General features: G+C 48.5%; 1 protein-coding gene across 8 annotated transcripts in view; it reads right to left on the minus strand.

The window, feature by feature from the left end:
* The window catches only part of Bcas3 (BCAS3 microtubule associated cell migration factor), a 481599-nt gene that overhangs the window by 15355 nt on the left and 444409 nt on the right, over positions 1-21835 (minus strand). For all 8 annotated transcript variants that reach the window (XM_021178140.3, XM_021178141.3, XM_021178147.3 and 5 more), the window contains one exon: positions 8921-9088. In XM_021178140.3, coding sequence (XP_021033799.1) covers positions 8921-9088 — 168 coding nt within the window. The remainder of the gene's footprint in view (positions 1-8920; positions 9089-21835) is intronic.

Genomic DNA, 21835 nt, shown 5'->3' on the forward strand with positions numbered 1-21835 from the left:
GAGGGATCCTTCCCATGGCCTGGGGCTCCGGAAAGAATAAAAAGGAGGAAGGAGCAGCTGCCAGCACTTCATCCCACTCTCTGCTTCCACAGATATAACGTGATCAGCTGCCTAAGGCTCCTGTCTGTCACTATCCCGCCACGATGATGTTCCTCCCCCTTACACCATGAGCCCAGATCAATCCTTCTTGCCATTAGTTGCTTCTGTCACAGCAGTGAGAACACTGACCATGACATAAATGCTCTAGAAAGACCATGCACACCCTGTGGCTAGGGAGAGAAGCCAGAGAGGAAAAGACCACAGCTCAGTGCCACTACCTCCCCTGGGGCTTTTGTCAATTCCAAGAAAGGAATTGTGGCTTACCTATTCTCGCCTACTCTTGTAAGAGATGTGACAGATGCTTAGAGAGCCAGCCTGCCTATCGCAACCACAGAGAGGGTGTGTGGGGCCACCAAAGAGGCCGCTGAGAGAAGACACTAAAACCATTCTTTGTGTGTGTGTGTGTGAATGCTATAGAAGGAAAAACCCTGGGTCCATACAGATAAAGCAGAGGAGAAGGCCCAGACACCTGGCTAAATTAGCTTGATGATAATGGCATCTTCCAAGGAACCTGTTACTGAGAGGAACAGGCAATAGTGGGCACTGAGACCAGAGATGCTCAGAGTCCTTGGTAAGGGAGCAAGGCCCAGCCTAGAGAATGGTGGGTTAGATAGATCACACTCTTCCATCTGGATAAAGGAGAGGAAGAGAGGTAAGAGAGTGAGAACGTAAGAAAAGACTGGAGACTGGGCCATATGCACTTCTACACTGGTGGTCGGGGGAGGAGAGATATTGTCGTTCTCAAGAGACCAGAAAGAAGCCCAGAGAGATGGCTCAGTAGGTGAAGGCAACTGCCAACAAGTCTAACAACCTGCATTCAGTTTTCAGGACCCACATGGTGGAAGGAGAGACTAGTTTCTTCAAGCTGTCCAGTACTTCTATATGCACCTCACTCTTAAATAAAAAATAAATAAAGTCATTTAAAATATTTTTAACGAAGAGGGTGAAGATGGAAACCTTTCCCTGGGTACTTTGGAGATAACCACTGAAACGCAGAGGGGCTGAGGAGAAGGAGGGGACAGGAAGATTATATGGGGTGATCAATCAGAGCAGCTTGGTGGTCATGCATGGCAGATAGCGCATGTGACCTATGGTGCAAGGAGCCACCCTGGCCTTGTATCTTGAGCCTGCTCAGGATAAGGATAGGTTGGCTAACCTGGGACTGGAGAAAGGCCCAACCTTCACTAATATCATCTCAGTGTTGTTTGTCTCTGTCTTCTCTTACATGTTCCTATGTGGGTGGTATGTATGTGTGCATGTGTGCATGTTTGTTGTGTTTAGGCACACGTGTGTGCACATGCTCATGGAGGCCCAAGACTGATATCAGGAGTCTTCCCTAAATCACTGTCCATCTAGTTTTTGAGGCAGTGTCTCTCAATATGGCTAGTCTCCTAGCAGCTTGCTTCAGGGCTCCTTCTATGCTCTTTCCCAGTGCTGAAACTGTGGCTACGCCACCATGCCATCTGGAATTTACATTTTACACAGGTTCTGGGATTTACACTTTAGTTCTCACATTTGCATGAACAAGCACTTTGTCCACTGAGCCTTCTCTGCAGGCCCAGCACTGGTCATCCCTGCCTCTGTCTACCACAAGGTAAGCATTCTCATTTTGCCTGATGCTCTGCCGCACCACAGTTTAGAAACAACAGACCCATGAGATCACGCATGGGAACTTCTGAACTCTAAGTCCCAATGTCTGTTTCTTCTTTTAAGAATGAAAAAGAAGAGAGAGAGGAAAAGAGAAGAGAATGAACCACAGCACTGGAAAAGGAACACGAGGGACCCATACACCATACTGCTAGCTCCTGCACCACTGGCAAGGAGAGTGCTCCAGGTCATAGCATTCTCCCGAGTTGTAACTTTTTCTGAGGTATATCAAAAAGAAAATATTTTATTTAAAATATTTAAATAGAAAATATATTTAAAAAGAAAACATTTTATTTATTTTTATCCATGTATATGAATATTACCTACTTGTATGTATGTGTACCACATACATTCCTGGTGCACACAGTTGCCAGAAAGAGATGTTGGATTTCCAGGAACTTGGATTTACAGATGGTTATGAGTCACCATGTGCGTGTGGTAGGTCCTATACAGAAGCAGCGAGTGCTGTTAACCACTAAGCCATCTCTGCAGCCCTCTACCTGTACAAGCATGACAAGATCTCATGTAGCCCAGATGGGCCTTGAACTCACTACGTAGCAGAGAATGACCCTGTACTTCTGATCCTCTTGCCTGTACCTTCTGGGATGTACAGATATGCACACCAACATTTTTCTATAAATTCTTCACCTTCTGATTGTCTACAAAGTCCAAAATGAGTAGCTAGATTTATTGAAGAACACTGATGACCCAATTACCTGCTTTGAATATGGGGTAAAGCAACAAGTTGGATCACGTGAAGCTTGGCAAATGAATTCACTATCTGAGGACTTGTAATTGTCACGACCTGTGCAGTACCTTGTGATGTGATGGGGTTGTCTCCTCCCAGAAATATAAGGAACGATCTCTAGTCATCAGCAGGGGGACAAGCAAGAGGCCCATGGCCTACTGGGATTGCCAATCTTCATGGCAGCATTGGGCTGCAACACACAGAATTAGTATAGACACTTAACCATCTCTTCACAAAAGCTCCCATTCATTTTTATTTACTAATTAAAAAACCCAGTATGGGTGTTTTGCCTGCATGTGTACCTAACTGTGCATTGTGTGTGTGTGTGTGTGTGAGTGTGTGTCATGTGCAGAAAAAAGAGGGTATCAGATCTTCTGGGACTGGAGTCACAGACACAGATATGCGAGCTATGTATGAGTGCTGGGATCTGAACATGGGTTCTCGGAAGGGGTATCCAGTCCTCTGAACCACTGCGCTCTCTCTGAGACTTACCTTGCACAGCCCAGAGTGAAGGTCAGCAGTGAAGCATGTGCTCTCCACGTGCACACCGAGCTTATTAAAATCATCGTTTGCAAAGCATGGGAAATCACAGACAGTTGTTAATGAACTGACTGAAACTTCCTGTAACCATCGAAAACTTATGTGATACTCAAAATATGCTTCTCATATTAAGAAGGGGGAGGGGGGTGAGAACAGTCCTTTCAATAAATAAAAGTTAACTGAAAATAGTTTTTCAGGCTTGGATGCCGGGTCACTGATATACAGATAGGGAACTTGGAGGATCTAGCAGAATCAACTACAGCCTTGGTTTTCAAGTAGCAAATCTTAATTCAGTGAAGTATCATGAAATCAAAGCAGTGTGCCTAGCGTGCACATCTGGGGCACTGTACTGTGAAAGCCTGAGTGTTTGGCAAACTGGGTCAGGGTGTGATCCGTATTTACAGCAGAAAGTGTCAGGTGGAGCTTCAGCATTTCTGGATAGAGTTAAGGCGATGGTGGATGGAATAAGACGGCGCCTCTCCTTGACTGATAATTTAGTAGGGACTGGAAAGGAGACTAGAATGTCACAGGCAAAGACAGCCCTTCTTGGCCTCGAGAGCTGCTTGTGGATCTACAATACTTAAACTGTGGTCTGTGTAAGTGGCTTGGGCTTCTGATGTTAGGTGTTGGAGAAGACAAGAAAGAATGAGGGTTTGAATTAGTGATCAGAAGAGCTTAAGTTTAAAATGGACTCTACATATATCCAGGCGTTTATTTAAATTCTCCCTTTAGGGGGCTGGTGAGATGGCTCAGTGGGTAAGAGCACCCGACTGCTCTTCCGAAGGTCCAGAGTTCTAATCCCAGCAACCACATGGTGGCTCACAACCATCCGTAGCGAGATCTGGCGCCCTCTTCTGGAGTGTCTGAAGACAGCTACAGTGTACTTACATGTAATAAATAAATAAATCTTTAAAAAAAAAATAAATTCTCCCTTTAATAGGGAGTAGTAAATTATATATTTACCTAGCCAGAAAACAATTGTGATAAGTCCATATTTTGTTTATTTAAAGAGTGCTGCTGGGTGTGGTGGCGCACACCTTTAATCCCAGCACTTGGGAGGCAGAGACAGGTGGATTTCTGAGTTCGAGGCCAGCCTGGTCTACAAAGTGTATTCCAGGACAGCCAGGGCTATACAGAGGAACTCTGTCTCAAACCCTCACCCCCCAATTCCCCCCCAAAAAAGAGTGCTATGTTTTTGAAGTAAAGGCAGTATCAAATGGAATGTCTGCTAAGCAGCAATTAGTTCAGTAATTTTGGGGGAGACAGTTGAGAGGGAAGAGGGCTCAGGGAGACAACATTCCAGACAGGAGGAAAAGGATATGCAGAGAGCCTTACATGTGTTCAGGGTCCCAGCCTGACTAGCTCAGAGGCAGTGGGGATAGGTCTGGAGAGAGAGTCGCCTAGTCAGGATGGCTTTGTATACATGGAGTAGAGAAGGAACAGCTAAGGCTGTGGGTTAGCTCTCAGAAGTGTGGATTTACCAGCAAGTGACTGGATAGACTGTTCTGGATATCAGGTGAGAGGCTGGCTTGGAAGCCAAAGAAGCAGAGATTGTCACGTGCTGAAGGAGAAGGAAAGGGCCTTTAGAAGCATTCTGAAAGATGGGAAGTGATAAAGGACAGTCAGAGGCAGCAGAAGAGCTAGGAGCTGGAGAAAGATGGAGCCAGCCCTGGAAGGGTGGGGGCTCACAGGCCCAGATACAGGCACCCCAGATGTCCAGTGATGACTCCAGGGGGAGCAGTGCTGGGCTGGGGTCAGAGAATGCTCCTCTTTGGCAAGAGGGATAGTTAGGATCTGGGTGGTAGGAAGTTGACAAAATTCTCAAATGATAACCATTCTCTGACAGTGTGACTTGAAGAGAGTGGGGCAGCTGGGTGGTGGTGGGCGGGCTGAAACAGTGTCACTGCAGAAGGAAAGCGGCTGATGTTAAGGTGGAGACTGAGTATTGGACTAAACAAACAGCAGTGACAGGATCAGGGAGCTGCTGGGGCTGTCTGCAAGAAGGGAAAGGCCAGAAACCCCATGAACAAGGAGGGGCTGTGTAGAGCTTCAGGAACCTAGGTGGGCATAGATGCCCATTAGTAAGCAACTGACACCTAGCTGGGTGCAGACCTCAGTAAACAGCATTCAGGTGGAGGCAGACCTCAGTCAGTAAACAGTATCTAGGTGGAGGCAGACCTCATCAGTCAGTTGGCATACAGGTGGGTGTAGACCCTCCTTAGTAAGCAACTGGCACTAGGTAGATGTAGACCTCAGGAAACAGTGGGCAGACAGGTGCTGTATCTGTGATAAGCACGATTCTTTTCCAGGTACTGGTGTCTGCAGCAGACAGGTGCCAACTGAGAATGGAAGAGGGGACACTATGAACTGCTCAGCTCAGCTCAGTGGCAGGGAACCACTGTGCAGGCCTAAGCGAACAAGAGCAGGGCTAGATGGCCCTCAAGCTGGCACATTATAGAAAGGATGATGCAGAGGTGGGTAAGATGGGCGCTGGGCGATCGATCAGCAAGAAAGCCATTTGGCCAATTACATCACAGATGGACTTGCAAATCACATGTGGAAGCTAGTCAGATCAACTGGCCAGCAGCCACCACAGAGGGCTGAGCTGACATCTGCAGTTCATGTTCACCACATTTTAAACAGATCTTCTCAAACGTTAATATATGCATGTTAAGATGCAGATGCTGGGCTGGAGTTACAGCTTAGTGGTAAAGTGCTTGCCTAGTGTGTGTGAGGCTCTGGGTTCAACCCCCAGCACTGGAAGAAAAAAAGACAAGTGTTGATGCTGATAGACCAGGGCTGGATTCTGCCTTTCTCCTCTTCCCTCTTTGGCTCTGAGGATCAAACCGAAGGATTTGTACAGGCTACACCCTTGACCAACTTTGCAAACTTCATCAGCTCCTGGGCAAGTATGGTACTGCCTTCTGCAGAGCACTTTAGAAAATGATTTGAATAAAACAAGTACATTCCCATTATGTACAGCATGATGTTTGTAACACACAGACATTGTGGAATGACTAAACAGAGCTAATTAACACGCATTACCTTACATACTTACCTTGGCTTTTGGTGGTGAGGACATTTAACATATTTGACTCGCCATTTTAAGAACATGGCACGTTATTATTCTCAATGGCTAACACATGGTGCAACAGCCCTCAATGCACTTGTCCTATTTAACCAAAGTTTTGCTTCCTTGATCAACAGCTCTCCACCTCCTGGCATTGGACAGGAGGTCTTTCCTTTCCTTTGTGAGAGCTCATTTGTCCTATGGCTCTTCGGGAGATCCTGGAGCCAGCGACTGTTGACTGTTACGCTTTCAGGCACCCAGTGACCTGTCTGACATGCTGATAGCTTTTAATAAACAACGATAATAGGAGTTTTCACACTGCTGATATCTACAAGTCAGGGTGCTGTCTGTTTGGGGGAGGGTTGCTCTTTGCATCCCTTTGGAGAGCTGGGTGTTAGGCAGTTTGTATACCCAGTGCAGGCCAACCCAGCCTTGACAGTGTTAACACGACAGGAGGGCCACTGTGTGAGAGGTCTGGAGAGCAAGCTCTGAGATGGCCTCAGTCACAAGCAGATAAGGGGTAAATTTAGTCACATGACATAAATCAACACGAAGGTGCCTGGGAAGGCACAGGAGGCCCAACTTATCTAGTGCCAGACTACCCAACAGAGGCACGCACCCAGGACTGCCCTATCTGTGTGCTGGTGAGTCACCAAGAGAAGCAGAGCTGGGGTGGAAGAAGACCAGAGGAGTGGTGGGCCCAGGGACTCGCTGGAAATTCTCATCTACAGGCACTGCACTGTCTTGCCTTTGTTGTACCAGGTGGACACATCAGCAAAGAAGGGGGGGCGGTGCATGGCAGCCACAGAGAAGCAATGAGATAGTTTTTATCTGATTTGCTTACTGACCTAAAAAATGGAGGCAAGTTAAAACCAAACCAAACCAACCAACCAACCAAAAATTCATCTAATATGGCCAAGGAAAACCAACAGAATCCCTTTTGGTAACTATGTGAGGAAAACAATGGGAAGCTAGCTGGAATAAATAAGGGGGCAGGGGCGGGAAATCTATTTTTTTTAACCTGCCCTCTGCCTTTTTTCTTTAAATTCTTTTAAATTTCACATCCTAGTTATTAAGATCACAAACTCCTGTCCCTCAGCTATCTGACAGATGAATCAGGTTACTCTCTGAGAAGCAGAAGCGCCTGTGACTAAATTTACCTGCTAAACTGCCCACAGATGCTGCTGAGGTGTCCATGAGACTTTGAAGAAGGTGGTGGCAGTCGGGGTCATCCCAGGAGCTCCCAGCCCCTAGAAGAGGGAGGCTCCTGGTGGTGGGGGAGCTGTGGGACAGAGACTCTAGTTCTTGGGAACCATGGCTGACCAGAAGTGCTGACATAACAATACTGTTACTGGGTTAGCTCCCAGGGTGATATCTGGGAAGGGGATGAGCTGCTATCTCTGGGATTAGAGGGAGGACAGAGGCCTTGGGATAAATCTGATAAGCATTTGGGGTGTGAGGATGCAGGTGGTCTATGCATGAATGTGTCTGATGGAGGGGGTACAGTTTGCTGTAGCTTTGGAGGTCCACATCTCCTTTTCCTGCAGGGAAGATGGGGTTTAGGGTACACTAGGCCTCTGAGATAGCTGTCATCCAGGACCTAGTAAGTACTCCCTATCTCTAGCTTAACCCCTAGTGGGGGCATCCACTGCACTCTGCAGGAGCCAATGGCTATCTAGGCAGGAGCCACTAAGCTATACAGATGCTACACTCTGTCCTCCTAGTAAAGGAACAGAAGAACTAGACCAGAGGTGTGTGTCTGTGTGTGTACATGTGTGTGTGTGTACGTGTCTGTGTGTGTGTACGTGTCTGTGTGTGTGTGTAGGCTCACTGTTGAACCCCAGAACCCACAGAAACAGCAGGACAGATTAACAATGTCAGGCATGTCACACCCAGCCACCCAGGGATTCTAAGTTTCTCTTTACTAGGACCCTCTTCTATAGTAGAGTGGGGCCAGGATGGGACAGGTCACAGTGGAGATGATGCTCTTAGAGGACTCAGGGGAGAGAGAGAAGGCCTGAAATCAGGGAACCAGAGTATATTTAACCCATCCACTCCAGCAAACTGGACAGGGCCTGTTAGGTGGGTGTGAATGTAGGGATGGAGCATTAGTAATGAGAGAGAGAGAGAGAGAGAGAGAGAGAGAGAGAGAGAGAGAGGAAGGACACAGAAGAATCCTGTATATAGTTGAATAGTGATGGATGACTTCGGTGTGTGTGTGCGTGTGTGTGCGTGCGCACTTACGTGGGGTAGAGCTCATTTCTAGTCAAAGGATGTCTTATAATTAGCATATGGATGCAGGAAGCCACTTTGGACTTGCTGGACTCTCAGGTACTAGTCCTGGGTTAAAGGGATATGAAAAAAAAAGCTGTGTGTGGGTGTGGGTGTGGGTGTGGGTGTGCACTTGAGCTTGCTCTGCCTGCTTGCTGGCAGGTCCTGGTCTGTAGAGACTGGAGCATGAAGGAAAGCTATGCTACTTCTTAGGTCTTTTTTTCCCTTGGAGATGGTTTTGGGAATGACTAATAAGTACAATTGTCTGTCTGTCTGTCTGTCTGTCTGTCTGTCTGTCTTGTGGTGTTAGGGACCATGCACGCCATGCTTTGTATTTCCCCAGGTATCTTTGTATGCTGCTCTAGGTAGGAGAGGCGGTTCTGCTGGGATTTCCCAGTAGCAGAGGTTTCTATAATGGGCAGCACTCAGGCTGCCTAGCCATGGAAACATGGTTAAAAACCAACAGATGTCCTCTCCCCTCCAGCTCAATGCCAATGGGTTCCAGTCACAACCAAGTCAGGCTACAAGTCTGTTGACGCCTTTACCTGTTCCAGATCCCACAACGTCTCGGCTTGGTGACTCGGCCATGGCATCTGCAAGCCGTTCCCGGAGGCCCTCCTCTGTGTGCTCCATGGAGGACATATGCCGCAGCCCGAAGCCCTCGGGCCAGCTCCCGCACACCTCCAGCAGGGTCACGCTCCGGTCAAAGGTACCTGTGATACAGGCAGGACAGGTGATGTTGAGTCTGTACCTTCAGAGGGCAGGCTGTTCTCTGTCTACCCACCCTTGTGGCCTGTCGTGTCCAGGGCCACTAAGTCTTTCCACCAGAAGAATGAGGGGTGTGTGTGTTCCCCAGGCACAGGAATGTGTATGTGGAGTCCAGCAGCCTGTGCCGCTGGATCTGAGAGTACACGCGTAGGGCTGACTGCTACATCAGAGAGTACACATGTAGGGCTGACTGCTATATCACAGGAATGCGTATGTGAAGTCCAACAGCCTGTGACAGCAGATCGAAGTACACACGTAGGGCCGACTGCTGCACAGTCTGAGGAATTATGGGAGTCAGAGACTGAAAGCTAAGGCAGAGGAAAGGAACCCTCCCCGGTTCAACCCAAACAACCCCGCTTTTCTCTGACATGATCGCTCTCCATTTACAACCTTGAATGGTTACAGGTTACAGGCGAGAGATGTAGCTCAGCTCAAGGAATGCTCTCCTAGCATGCATGAGGTCATACAGTTTCCCCCACCAAATTCAGATATGGAGACCTGGTGGCACACCAGCACCTGGGAGGCTGAGGCCAGAGGATCAGAAGTCCAAGGTCATCTTCAGCTCTACAGTGAGGTTTAGGCCAGACTCTGATACTCTATGACACTTTAGACATTGTCTAAAATAAAAGAAGGCCTGGGAGGATGGCTCAGTGGCTAGAACCCTTGAACTCAAGTGTAAGTACCCAGGTTTGGATCTCCAGAACTTGGATAGAGCTGGGTGCAGTAGAGCAAGCACCTTTAATCTCAGGACTCCTATGGTGAGACAAGAGGCAGAGACAGGAGAGTTCCTAGAAACTTGTGGGCTGGCTAACACAGTGAGCAACAAAGACACTCTATATCAAGCAAAGTGGAAGGTGACGACTGTCCTGTGAAATACATGTAAGTGTGTACACACACACACACACACACACACACACCCACCCCACCACTATCAAGATCAATAATGAAGGGGATGTTTGCACAGACTAACTTAAAAGCAGAAATCTTCCTAAGCCACTGTCCTTTATAACCTATCCCCAGCCTCATTTAAGGTGAGGCTTAGAGAGGTCAAGGGCTTAGCATGAACAGCAGGCCATGACAGACCTGGTGCCAGGACGCAGATGTGCTGATGCCTAGGTCTGGAACTCGTTCTGCTTCACTGCAGCTTGGCTCCTAGCCGTCAGGGACATAGGCATATCCGGGATACCGTTTCAGGGATGTGAGCGATACAGCTGGGTGATAGCATCTTCAACAAGGATCCTTCCTTAATCCAAACCTGGTTCCCAAGTTCCAGAAAGTACACGGTGTTCCGCTGGATGCCAAGATTAGATGTTACGTGCAAGGTCACTTCAAAGACTGAACTGAAGTGATTTGACTTTATTCTACGGCAAGTTCACTGGGAAATCTTATTTCATCCAGTCTCTCTTGGAAAGAGATTATGGTCATGGTCTGCTGCTTTAAGCACATACCATTTCCCCAGCGATTAGGTAACTGAATCCACTACATTTATTGAGCTTGGTTCCTGCCAGCACCAGGAAGACCAGAAAAAAATGCAAATGCCGATGTTTCCCCAAAGTTAAAAGTACACGAAACGCACACTCTTTATCAGGTCTTGTTTCTTCTCTTTGATCAGCCGTCAGAAACTATCTTTCCTTGCCGGGCAGGACTGGGCAGTGTCAGCGCACACTCGCGGCCACTGACAGGTGGTAATAGAGAGGGTGCGAGCCTCGGCCCCGGCGGGCGGCCCTGCCTGTGATAACGGCCAAAGCATGGAGGTGATAACCGTTAGTAAACACTCCGACAGCCGGTGCCTCCATACATCAGCAAAGTGGGCCTGATAATCCTGAACTCTTTGACCAGACAAAGGCCCTTGGCCAGCCTGCTGGGATTTATATGTGTGGCAAGGGTCACTGCTGGCTCCTGAATTTCATCAGGCAACTTTGGCTTTGATTTATTTCTCACCTAATTGTGAGGTAGATTCCTGGCACAGGGCGAGTGGACAGCATCTACCGATAAACCTCCTCAGGAAGGAGCCTGACGCGAGGGCGTGGTACTTGTGCTCAGCTTATCAGGTGGGCCCTTAACATGCAGAGCTGCCCTCCACTGGGCAGGGTTAGAATGGGGGGCTGAGGAACCACGCACTGGACTTGGGGGGTGGGGAATGAGTGTCACTGGATCCTCAAAGAGCCTAAGCTGAACTATAGCTATGCACTAGCAGGAGCCAGGGCCCCAGCTGACACTCCAGTGTTAGCAACTGCTCCCAGGAGTGTGTCCTCAAGGACACCTGGCTAAGGCAGGGATTAAGCTTGCAGATGTAGTCCTACTCCACTAGCTGCTTCATCCATGTCTGAGGTGGCAGCCATGACTCTTTGGGACTGACAGGAGAGGTACTCTCTACTCCTGTCTCAAGAAACACACTCAACAAGGCTCTCCTGAGGAAGCTGAGCTCTTCTATGCTCTAGTGAGAAGATCCAAAGAGTCAACCTGGGGCATCTACACTTAGTAACATCAGAAGAAAAGGTGGCCATTCTTTCTCTGTTTACCTAGCTTCCTTTCAGAGCTTGGAAGCCTAGGCAAGGAGTGACCCACTCTCCTGTCACAAGCGCAGGGTGCCTGCCTCTAGAAGGGTGTCCACACATGCTGTGTTTGCAGGTCAGGGAAGGGAGCTAGAAGTAGGGACAAGAGGACTGAAGTTAAGAAGGGGAAAAGAAAAAAAAAATCAGAAAAAAAGTTATAGCGAGAAGGGTTGGGAGAGAGGGCCCAGTCCACAGAGGGTAAAAGCCACAGCAGAGTGTACTCTTTTGGTGTCTTTGAGACCGGCTCTTACTTGGTAGCCCAGGCTGGTCTTGCACTAGCAACCTCAGCCTCCTATGGGATGAGGTTGTGGGGCTGGAAACTGACCTTGGCTAGAACACTCATTCAGCTGTACTAGCTGCCTAACTTAAGAGCCTCGGAATCCTCACCCTGCAGAGCACAAAAGGACCCGAGCCTCAGAGCTGTGGCAGGGATTGTACTCGTTAAAAGAAAGCACCTGGCACATGAGGGTGCCACACAGAATGGGTGTGTCTGCAGGCATGTTAATACCATGGGGTATGGCTCAGTGGCAGGGTCTTGGCATAGCATGTGGGAGGCCCTGGGTTTGATTCCCAGCACTGCAAGCAATGACAACAGTACCTGTCTTGATGGTAACAGTGCCAAGTAAGTACACCTTTCACCACTGGAGGCAGCGCCATACATTCTGACCATCACAATGACCCCGGGTGTGGTACAGGTATTGCCTTAATTTATAGGGGAGTTGAAGCATGGGAAGCTTAAGTGACACATTTGGAGTCTGTAAATGACAGATCTGGAACACATCTCTTAATTCTTAGTGTGGAGCTTGTCCCATTAGCTCCCATAGCGCTTCTTTTAGTGGCATCTGCTGTGGAAAAGTTATATGTAAAAATCAACTCCATCTTCCCTAATGTGTGTTGAAAATACATGTCACCTTCAACGGATGCCTTTCAAAAGCCTGCACACCCTGAGACCAGTCCACGTTCCTTACAATATTGTAGTCACAGCGATGAGTCACCCTGTCTACCTGATGGCACTCAGGAGAACACAAACCAATAGATCTAGTCTCTTAACACAGGCATAGCTAAGGAGCCGAGGGCAGGGTGTGGGGGAACCCAAGAGTGCTCAGTGATGGAGCTCTCAGCGCTTTCCATTGTCCTGAGATGCTGCAGAGAAGAAACAGCCTCCCTCATCCTGCTAGGAGGAGGCCCTAAGGAGGCTCTGAGACCCTTTCTTGGGGCAGCCCTAGTCTGATGAGCCTCCCACAGTGGAATGTGAGCAGGGTTGCAGGCATGTAGGGATCAGCAGGTGCTGGGTGAAGAGGCTAAGCCCTTGGAGGATGAGGTCACTTCTGGCGCTTAGGAAACTGCCCATCTTGTCAGCATTGTCGTTTGATTAGCCCAAGACACTCCTTTGGACAGGGGATGTTTGTGTCCCATTATGGAGACAGGACTGTTTCAGGGAGCCAGGAAATGCTCACCTAGAGCAGGCTATTTGGAAAATTCAGAGTACACTGCTTAGCAACAGTGTTGGTTCATAGCCTGGTGCTGAAGCTGTTTACAGACTCTCTCATGCCCGCTGTTCCATCTGACTCACATTCATCAAACATTGATTAGTGTCCACTCTGATATGAGTCAAGCCTTGTTCTGAGGAATGGGGAAATAGTGTAAGGGGGAAAGGAGCTGAGTTCACAGGACTCTGGGAAGCAGCAGCTACTAATATCTGAGCCAGAGAGACAAAGGTTAACTGGCTTTAATTGGTCTTCATTTGGGAAATGTTCCCTCTCGGGTTGCCTTCTCTGCTATAATTCTCGAAATCTCATTTTCTAAGGTTGGGTTCGAGTCTGACCTGCTCGGGGAGACCCTGGGCAATGACCCAAGGGGCAGTAAGCACAGAGCCCCAGAGTCTGACAGTGCAGAAGGTGACTTTATCTTTCGGAGTAGAGCTGGTGAAAGCTATGCATTTACCAATTAAAATTTGTAACTGGGTCTGAGGGTACAGCTCAGGGGTAGGATGCCTTCCCAGCTTACTTGAAGCTCTACATTCAACCCCCCACCTCTCCCACACACAGATGAGGGGGAGACAGACATGTACCTGTAAGGGCTGGGATGTGGCTCAGTGGCAGGATGCCTGGCTAATACATGTGAACTACAGGAGACTCTGGGGTTTGGTCTCTAGCACTGGGGAAAAGTATGTTTGCATATAAAAATTATGCAAGTGATTTCAGGGTGTTTAGGGATGGTTTGAAGCTCATGTGTGGACTCAGGCTAATCTGGGGAGCCAACCGATCATCCCCATCCATGTCCCCATGCTGTTTACACACTTGGCCCTTCCGGATAGCTCAGAAGTTCCTCGGGGGCTTGAATTCCTCTAGGGTCCAAGGAGTCCAGACTTCACTGGTCATGCTCACTCCAACAGATCTGGGAAATGAGTGATCATGTTCACCTGGGAAAGGTGACAGTCACTTGAGTAGGGAGCCACTGGACTAAGTGCCAGAACCTAGTCATCCGGGGCCAAGACAGGCAGAAGACAAAACTAAGATGAAAAAAGAGGAAGGAGTAAGATGATAAGTGGGCAGGAAGGGAAAGCAGTCTCCTCCCCTGCTCCCTGTGCACTTAGGAGTTGATGCTGAGATTCAGAAAGCACCAGGCCTGGGGTGGTCCAGTGTCTGTAGCTCCCAGCTTGGCAGCCTGTGCTAGCCACTCTTTCCAGGTTCTTGAGTTTCATAAGCTCAGGGTGGCCTATCCATCTATAGAACCCCCAGTGGCTCTATCCCCCAGAGGACTGTGACTAATATGACTGGTTACTAGCTGTCCTGTGTCCCCAAGCACACCGTTAACAAGTCAGCAGTATGTTACCTATACCAGCGTGGCTCCTGATAGAAGGGTAGGTAGGGTGAGAGGATGTGAAGATTTCATCTTCTCCTCTCCATCCTCTAGGCTGGCTCCCAAAGTAACTCCATTCACATGCCACACAACATAGAAGATGGTGTTCCACGAGTTAATGGAATTGGACAGCCCATCATCAAGTGACACACAGCCATTATCCCAGGGTAACGCATCACGGACAGGTCTGTGGGATGTCAGTAAAAGCACAGCCCCCCACCTCCCACCCAACCCCCGGCCCCATGCTTTCAGTCACCCAGGAGCATGATTTGAGCAGGGCTCATGCCTGTAGCTCCAGTACTCAGGAGGCTGAAATAAGAGGACTGCCATGACTTCCTGGCCAGCCTAGGCTACAGAACAAAGCCCGTCTAAGTATATTATATGCATGTACTGCAACATCCTTCTATAACCCAGTACCATGTACAATGAAGATACTTCAAGGAAGGACAACTGTTAATTGTGTGCAGTATACTTGGTAGTGATAATGAGCAGCTGTTACTAGTTTATATATCATTGCTACTTTAGAGAGCATACTTCTATTTATTAAAAAGAAGTTGACTATATAATAGTTTACTGGGTTCCACAAGCAGCAGCCTCCCATAGCTTGTGTTTACTGTATCTCCTAATTCCAAGAGATATCAGAGCTTGTGCCTGTAATCCTGATACTTGAGAGGCTGAAGCCAGTGGTCACTGTGAACTCCAGGCCTCTCTGCACCACATATCAAAATCCTGCCATACAACAAACCAAACCCAACCAACCGACCGACCGACCAAAGGGGGGGGGGGGCAACACCAGTGAGTGGCTTGTGTGTGCTATTTTGACTTGTACCAGAAAGTAGGGTTAGGATATTCAAACAACAAACTTCCAGACGGTGAACCTACCTCTGTGACAAATGCCTGTATGATCCACACACAGACAGATGTGCTACAGAGAAAAGGGGCCTGGACTCCAGCAATCTGCCACGACTTGTGAATGTATGTATGACATACACATATTTTTACTCAGATTATTTAATGATTTATGACAATCAGTACGCCATGCTAGTCCCATGCACAGCCACTTGATTGTGGGGTTTGGGCTATGGCCATTAGGTTATTTTGAAAAGAAAGTCTTCCAGCTTTGGAAGTGAACTGAGAGAAAAGAAAAGAAAAACACAAAATAAAACAAAACAAACAACCCCCCAAGCACCAGCATGATAAAGGAACACCAGCACTAACACTGACTGCCAGGTATGTTGGTGGCACATCCTCCTGCTTTGCACAGGTCCTTATAACTGCTGTGAGAAAGGGGCGGGTTGCTGGTCAGAGGCTCATGGACCAGCGAGCCACGTGTGGCCATGTTTATGGGGTTGGGTTTGGGGTTGCTGAATTGAACACGGGAAATTACCAGGCACTGTTAAACAGTGACGGATGCACTAAGCACTTCGTGGTGAATTAACACAGCATAGTCACCAGGACAATCAAGCTATGTTTATAATTTGTAATATCATTGACAACGCACATGTTAAAAGTTAGACTAGAGATTGTGAATCAAAATGTTACAACCAGAATTCCTCCATAACTTTTCTGGTTACTCTAGACAAGTCACCCAGGTCTGGTGGGTGAATGTCACCATATGAATATAAGGGAGTGACTCCCACTTAAGGGATTCCATCTGCACTAATGGCTTCAATGTCATTGTCAATAATACAGTAAGGGAGCAATGGTGAGAGGATGTCCAAGGTATCTTAGGGTAATAGCCACCAAATCTCATTTCCTACGAGGCAGATAACAACATAACCAAGCACAATGGGGCTGCAGTCATGTTCTTAACAAATTAAAGGCACACGATAAGCAGAGGACCTGGGTTCCAATGCCAATTCTTGTTACTTTCTCACTTTGTGACCTGGGGGAAATCATCTCCCCAGTGGCAGCGACCTTGGTAGCTTTACCTACTGCAGATTTACCTTCCCAAACACATGTCCAGCTGCAGACTCTAGAGGTGACCTTATTTAGAAAGAACATCTTTGTGTTGGGGAGATGGCTCAGTGGGAAGAACATTTGCCATGCAAATAATACACTGTGGGGTTCTGAGCTTGGTTTGGGCTCCCAGAGCCCGGGTAAGAAGCTGCACACATTTGCAATTCCTACGGGAAGAAAAGGGAGACAGAGCTAGGAGAATGGAGGACAACTCATGGGCCAGGTAGTCTGGCTCAGCCTCAACATGATGGAGAGTGAGGACAGACAGATATCTGAGCAGACACACATACACTCCCACACCCCTCAGGTGAGAAGACAAGTAGTTTGAGGAACAGTCTTGAGGCAGGTGGTACCCATATCAGCCTCTGGCCTGGGAATCCCTGCACTGAAGGTGATTGCTGAGGTGTGAGGTGCACAGCAGGAGCCTTGGACGTGGGAGGTGGGTATGTCTACCCCACTTCACTAAGACTATCTGCCTGGGGCTCAAAAGGTAGGTGAAGTGGCTCCAATGAAGGCCATGTCTCTCACATCCAATGGTCATCCACACCTGAGGGTGGGAACATAAATTCCCAAGTCTTTTAGTTATATTTAAAGGCAGGCCTCACTATGTAGCCCTGGCTTGCCTGGAACTCACTGGCCTTAAACTGGCAGAGAACCAACCAACCGTCTCTGCCTCCCAAGTGCTGGGATTAAAAGTGTGCACCAGCACACCCGACAGCTTTAAATAAAGAAGTAAGTAAGTAAGTAAACAGAACTCGGGACTGAGGCTAGAAATGGCTCAGGGATTGGGAACACAGGCTGCTTTTCCACAGGACGTATGTCCACGCTCCAGTATCTACATGGTGGCTCGCAATTGTCTGTAACTATACTTTCAGGGGTTCTGGTCTTCTGAGAATACCTTGGAACATGAAAATGTGTGCTTGTGCGGAGGAGGGGGGGGTGGGACACACACGTAATTAAAACAATATGAATTAACAGATAATAAAAACTTAAGACAAATGTTAAGCACGTTTGCCTCTGGGCAGGTTGGGTTCTAGGACATCCTTTTGCTATTTGCTTTCCACCGTCTTACATGTGTTTCCTATAGTTTTTATAATCAGGGGAAGAATGGTTGAAGAGAGAATGGGCCTGAGAAAAGCATACAGGCTGGGTCAGGAGGCTGCTAAGCACTGGAGGGAGCCTGGACCTGCCCAGCTGGCTCCCTGGTAGTTCCTGCACAGGGCTTGCCTCAGTGGGAGGCAGGTGAGCTCGCAGCTCCGTGGCTGACTCTTCTCCCAGTGGCCACGGCTGGCTGCACGCAACGTTGACTCACCCCTGTGTACACACATTATTTCTCTTTAAAGTGTGTCAGGAATGTGAACCAACTTGCACTGAAGGATGGCGAAAACTGTTTTACCTTTGAACAAACTTCATATGCCAGATCAGGAAGCACCAGCACAACCCTGGAAGGAGTCTGTCCATCCCCCCACCTCAATCCTCTGTCTGTTCAGGCACAGCTACTAAGGAACCATCCTTCGATGACCAGCCAGGGACACGGGCCCTTTACACATCACTAGGTCACTTACCAGAGCCCCTGTTGTCTGCCTGTGGGTCTGAGACCAATCATCAGTAAGGCCCCAACACAGGCAGTTCCCATGGCTCTATAGTCACACAGTCCGGGGCTGCAGAGAACAGGCGAGCTCTGCAGACCAGGCAGTTGCTGGCTGTTTCCTGAGTTGGAAGCAATGATCTCCGTAGCTAGATTGCAACGGCACCATTTCCTCCTGTATGCTCTGGTCTGCTGCTGAGATCGCGGGTCAGTGTCCACCATGTGCCATGTCACAGGTTCCTATGTAGCAAGGCTGAACTCTCTGCTATGCCAACTTAGGAACCTAGCAACTCCCTGGATAGAAAAACTTCTCAGAACTATGTATTCCCAGGACAGTAAGTATCCATGCTGGTTTCCCTAGGACAGTTCTCATAACAAAGAATAAGGTCTGGGATCAGAGGGGTATCAAATGAAGAGAATAGACATTGGCTGAGCCTGTTGTGGGGCAGATACAGGCAGCTGCTTTATGTAGACTGTCTCTCAATCAGAGGCTGCCCACAGCTGAGACCGACTCTATGACTTCCTTTACATACTGAAGAATGGAGGCAGAGAGAGGCAGAAGGTGATGGCGTGAGGGTATAGCCAGGATTCTGGCTCCAGGTCCACCCAGAGCCAAACCCTGTACTTTTCCCCACTAAGACCTTTGATTGGATTCAGTTTGGATGAAACCGGAGCATACCCACTAAAAATACAGCTGTGACATACAGCTGCAGTGCCAGCAAGGGGCTTGATTTCCTCTTCTGGCAGCAAGCATTTCCCACTGAGCCACACCCCTAGAGTTTTCAAACTACTCCAGAGTTTGAAAGTGGTTCTTGCAGCTGGGCAATGGGAGTATGATTTCTGTTCCCTATAGCAAAGCTGATGTGAAGTGCTCACCTGGGAACTCTGAGGTAAAACCTGGAGCTGAGAAGTCTTCTGCTTGCAAACTCAAGGATGATGTTTTAAAACCATCAGTATCGGCAGGGAAAGATGGCCCAGCAGGTTAAGGTGCTTGCTGTCAAGCCTGATAAACTGAGTTCAATGCCCACATGGTAGAAGGAAAGAATCCACTTCTATTAATTGGTCTCTGACCTCTACATAAGCATTCCATGGCACTCCCCCAACTCCCAAATAAAATGTTAAAAAGAAAAAGGTTTTTACGACAACTTCAGGTGTGAAGGCAACATACACAGACACAGTGGCTTGTCCTTTAGGACTGTACTTGACTGTTGGCTCTCTTTTCTGAGAACTCTCACTTCCTCAGGTGAGAAGCCTTTATTTCCTCAGTATGCCAAGGGTGTTTGCAGGCCTGGCTTTGCAAGGCCCGGTTGCTGCCTGACCTGAATGGTTTTCAAAGGCCTGGGAGGGACAGCGGGCAAACTGGCTGCTGAAATGGAGGGAAGGTCACTTGCTCCTGTAAGCTTGCAGCAAGCAGTGTTTGTGAAAAGGAAGGGAGGAACCTGTCTTGCAGGAAGGGGCAGGTCCTGGATGCTGCTGAAGGTACTAGAGTTGACTGGTTTGAGGCCCAGCCATTCTTTAATTACACTAATCTTAATAGTTACCTAATTATAAAACAGACTTTAAAAATTGTGTTCTCAGCTAGATGTTATGGCGCATGCCTGTGACCCCAGCAGACAGATCTCTGTGAGTTTGAGGACAGCATGGTCTACATAGTGAGTTTCAGGCTAGTCAGGACTATGCAGCGAGACCCTGCCAACAAAACAAACGATTTTCTTTTGAACCTGGGTTTTGGTCTGTTGATCAGGCTGGCCTTAGATCTCCTGGGCTCAAGTAATCCTCCTGCCTGACTTTCACATACCCTCACAAACCAGTATTACTTTTGTCTGTAGTGTGGTCAGCTGTCCCCTTCTGCCTGCCATCTGAACCCATAGATGCTCTCACTCTTAGGTGAAGCAAACCTGGTGTTAGGGTTGAGGTTTAGCTGGGAAAGTGCATGCCTTGATTGCAAGAAGCCCTGAGAGTGACCCCCGCCCTGCATAGACTGGGCTCAGTGGCCATGCCTGTGACCCTAGGGCTTGGGATGCAGAGCAAGAGGATCAAGCGTTTGAGCTCATCCTTGCTACACAGGGAATTTTAGAGTTTGAGGCTAGTCTTGGCCAAAGATTCTGTTTCAAAACAAATAAGCAAGCAAGCAAGCAACAGGAACAGCAGCAAGGGAAGCAGATTCTGAGTGGCAGTGAAGGGTTTTGGAGGAAGAAGGTCTGGCCTGGTCTGCTATCCACATGCCAAGTGCAGTATATTAGAGCAGCTCTTTGCTTCTGAGACTGCAAAGGGGTGGTACCAGGGCCTGTGCAGAGATAACCACAGGCAGCTCTGTTTGCACAGATGGGTGTTCCCCGGGGCTGGGGTGACTGGGGCAGAAAGTTGGGACAGAGTGGGTAAGAGGCGTCTGGAACCAATGCTGCTCACAACAGCTCACACTCTGACATAATAACTTCACCTGGACTACAGAATCACTGCTGCTTCCTCCACAGGCCGACCCTGCTAACAGCTCCATTTTGCACCTTAGGATACTAAGGTCCTGGGCAGTCTCTCACCTACCATGGCAGTTCAGAAATCACCTGTGAGGCCCCCAGTGGCCGCCTGAGGTAGGCAGAAGTTGGATCACTGGGTAGATTGATGACTGACAGGTACCTGCTTGGACCCTTGTCTTACAGGGACTTTGCTGACAGCCTCACCTCTTGGGCTTGGTCACATATGGGTATGGCATGGGGCTCAGCCTGGGACTTTCTTGAATTATCACACGAGCAGTGTTCCAGGCCCTTCCGTGCTTGAAACGGCTAGTACCTGGGAACTGTCATTTCCTGTCCTGACATGTCAAAGCTTTCTGGCCGGTCACACTGACTCAGCTAGCGAGGCATGGAAGCCAAGGAGGGTGTACGGAAAAGCTGAGAACCGTTAACAAAGGCAACCCTCAAGCCTGTGCCCTTCACCGAGCACTTTCCCAGGCCTGGGGAGAGAAACCAGGAAGCTGTCTTCAGTTCCCACCTCAGGCCTGGGGAAGCTCAGGGAATTGAAGGGTGGAGCGGGATCTAGGATGAAGAACTCAGTCTTGTGCTGCCCACCTTTGCTATTCGGCGTGTGCTCCATCCACTGCAGAGGGATCTGTGGTGGTTGGAGGTTGGTTAGACAAGTTTCAAGCCAGGCATGGAGGTGATTATCTGTAATTCTGGCAGTTTGGAGGCAGAAATGGGGGAGGACTGTATGTCTGAGGCCAGCCTAGGCTACAAAGTGAGATCTGTGGTCGAAACCAACCAACAACCAACCAACAACCAAACAAACAACCAAACAACCAAACACCCTTGGGGGTAAAGAGGGAAGAACCACCTCAGATCCTACCCAGGTTTACTGCACATGAACCTGCATCTCATAAGATCTCTGGGACAGAGGCTGGGGACGTAACCTAGTAGAGTGTTTGCCTGGTATGCAAAGAGTCCTACCCTGGGTTGAATCCTCAGCATCACATAAACTGGGTGTGATGACACAGACCTCTAAGCCTAGCATCTGGGAGGTAGAGGCAGGAGGACCGGACGTCCAAGGTCATCCTTGGCTACATGGTGATTTTGAGGTGAGCCTCGGCTATATGAGTTCCTGTCTTCAGAAAAATAAAAATACTTCCAGGGCACATAGCACACACTAAAACTGGAGAGTCACTGCATATCTCACCATAGCCTGGTTTTCCCATAAAGTAATTACCAGCTGTTGGTCTCTTAGGGTTGGTCTGGTTC

Source organism: Mus caroli, unplaced genomic scaffold (genome assembly GCF_978045245.1).
Source record: "Mus caroli unplaced genomic scaffold, Mus_caroli_1 scaffold_13, whole genome shotgun sequence".
In the NCBI taxonomy this organism is placed as follows: domain Eukaryota; kingdom Metazoa; phylum Chordata; class Mammalia; order Rodentia; family Muridae; genus Mus; species Mus caroli.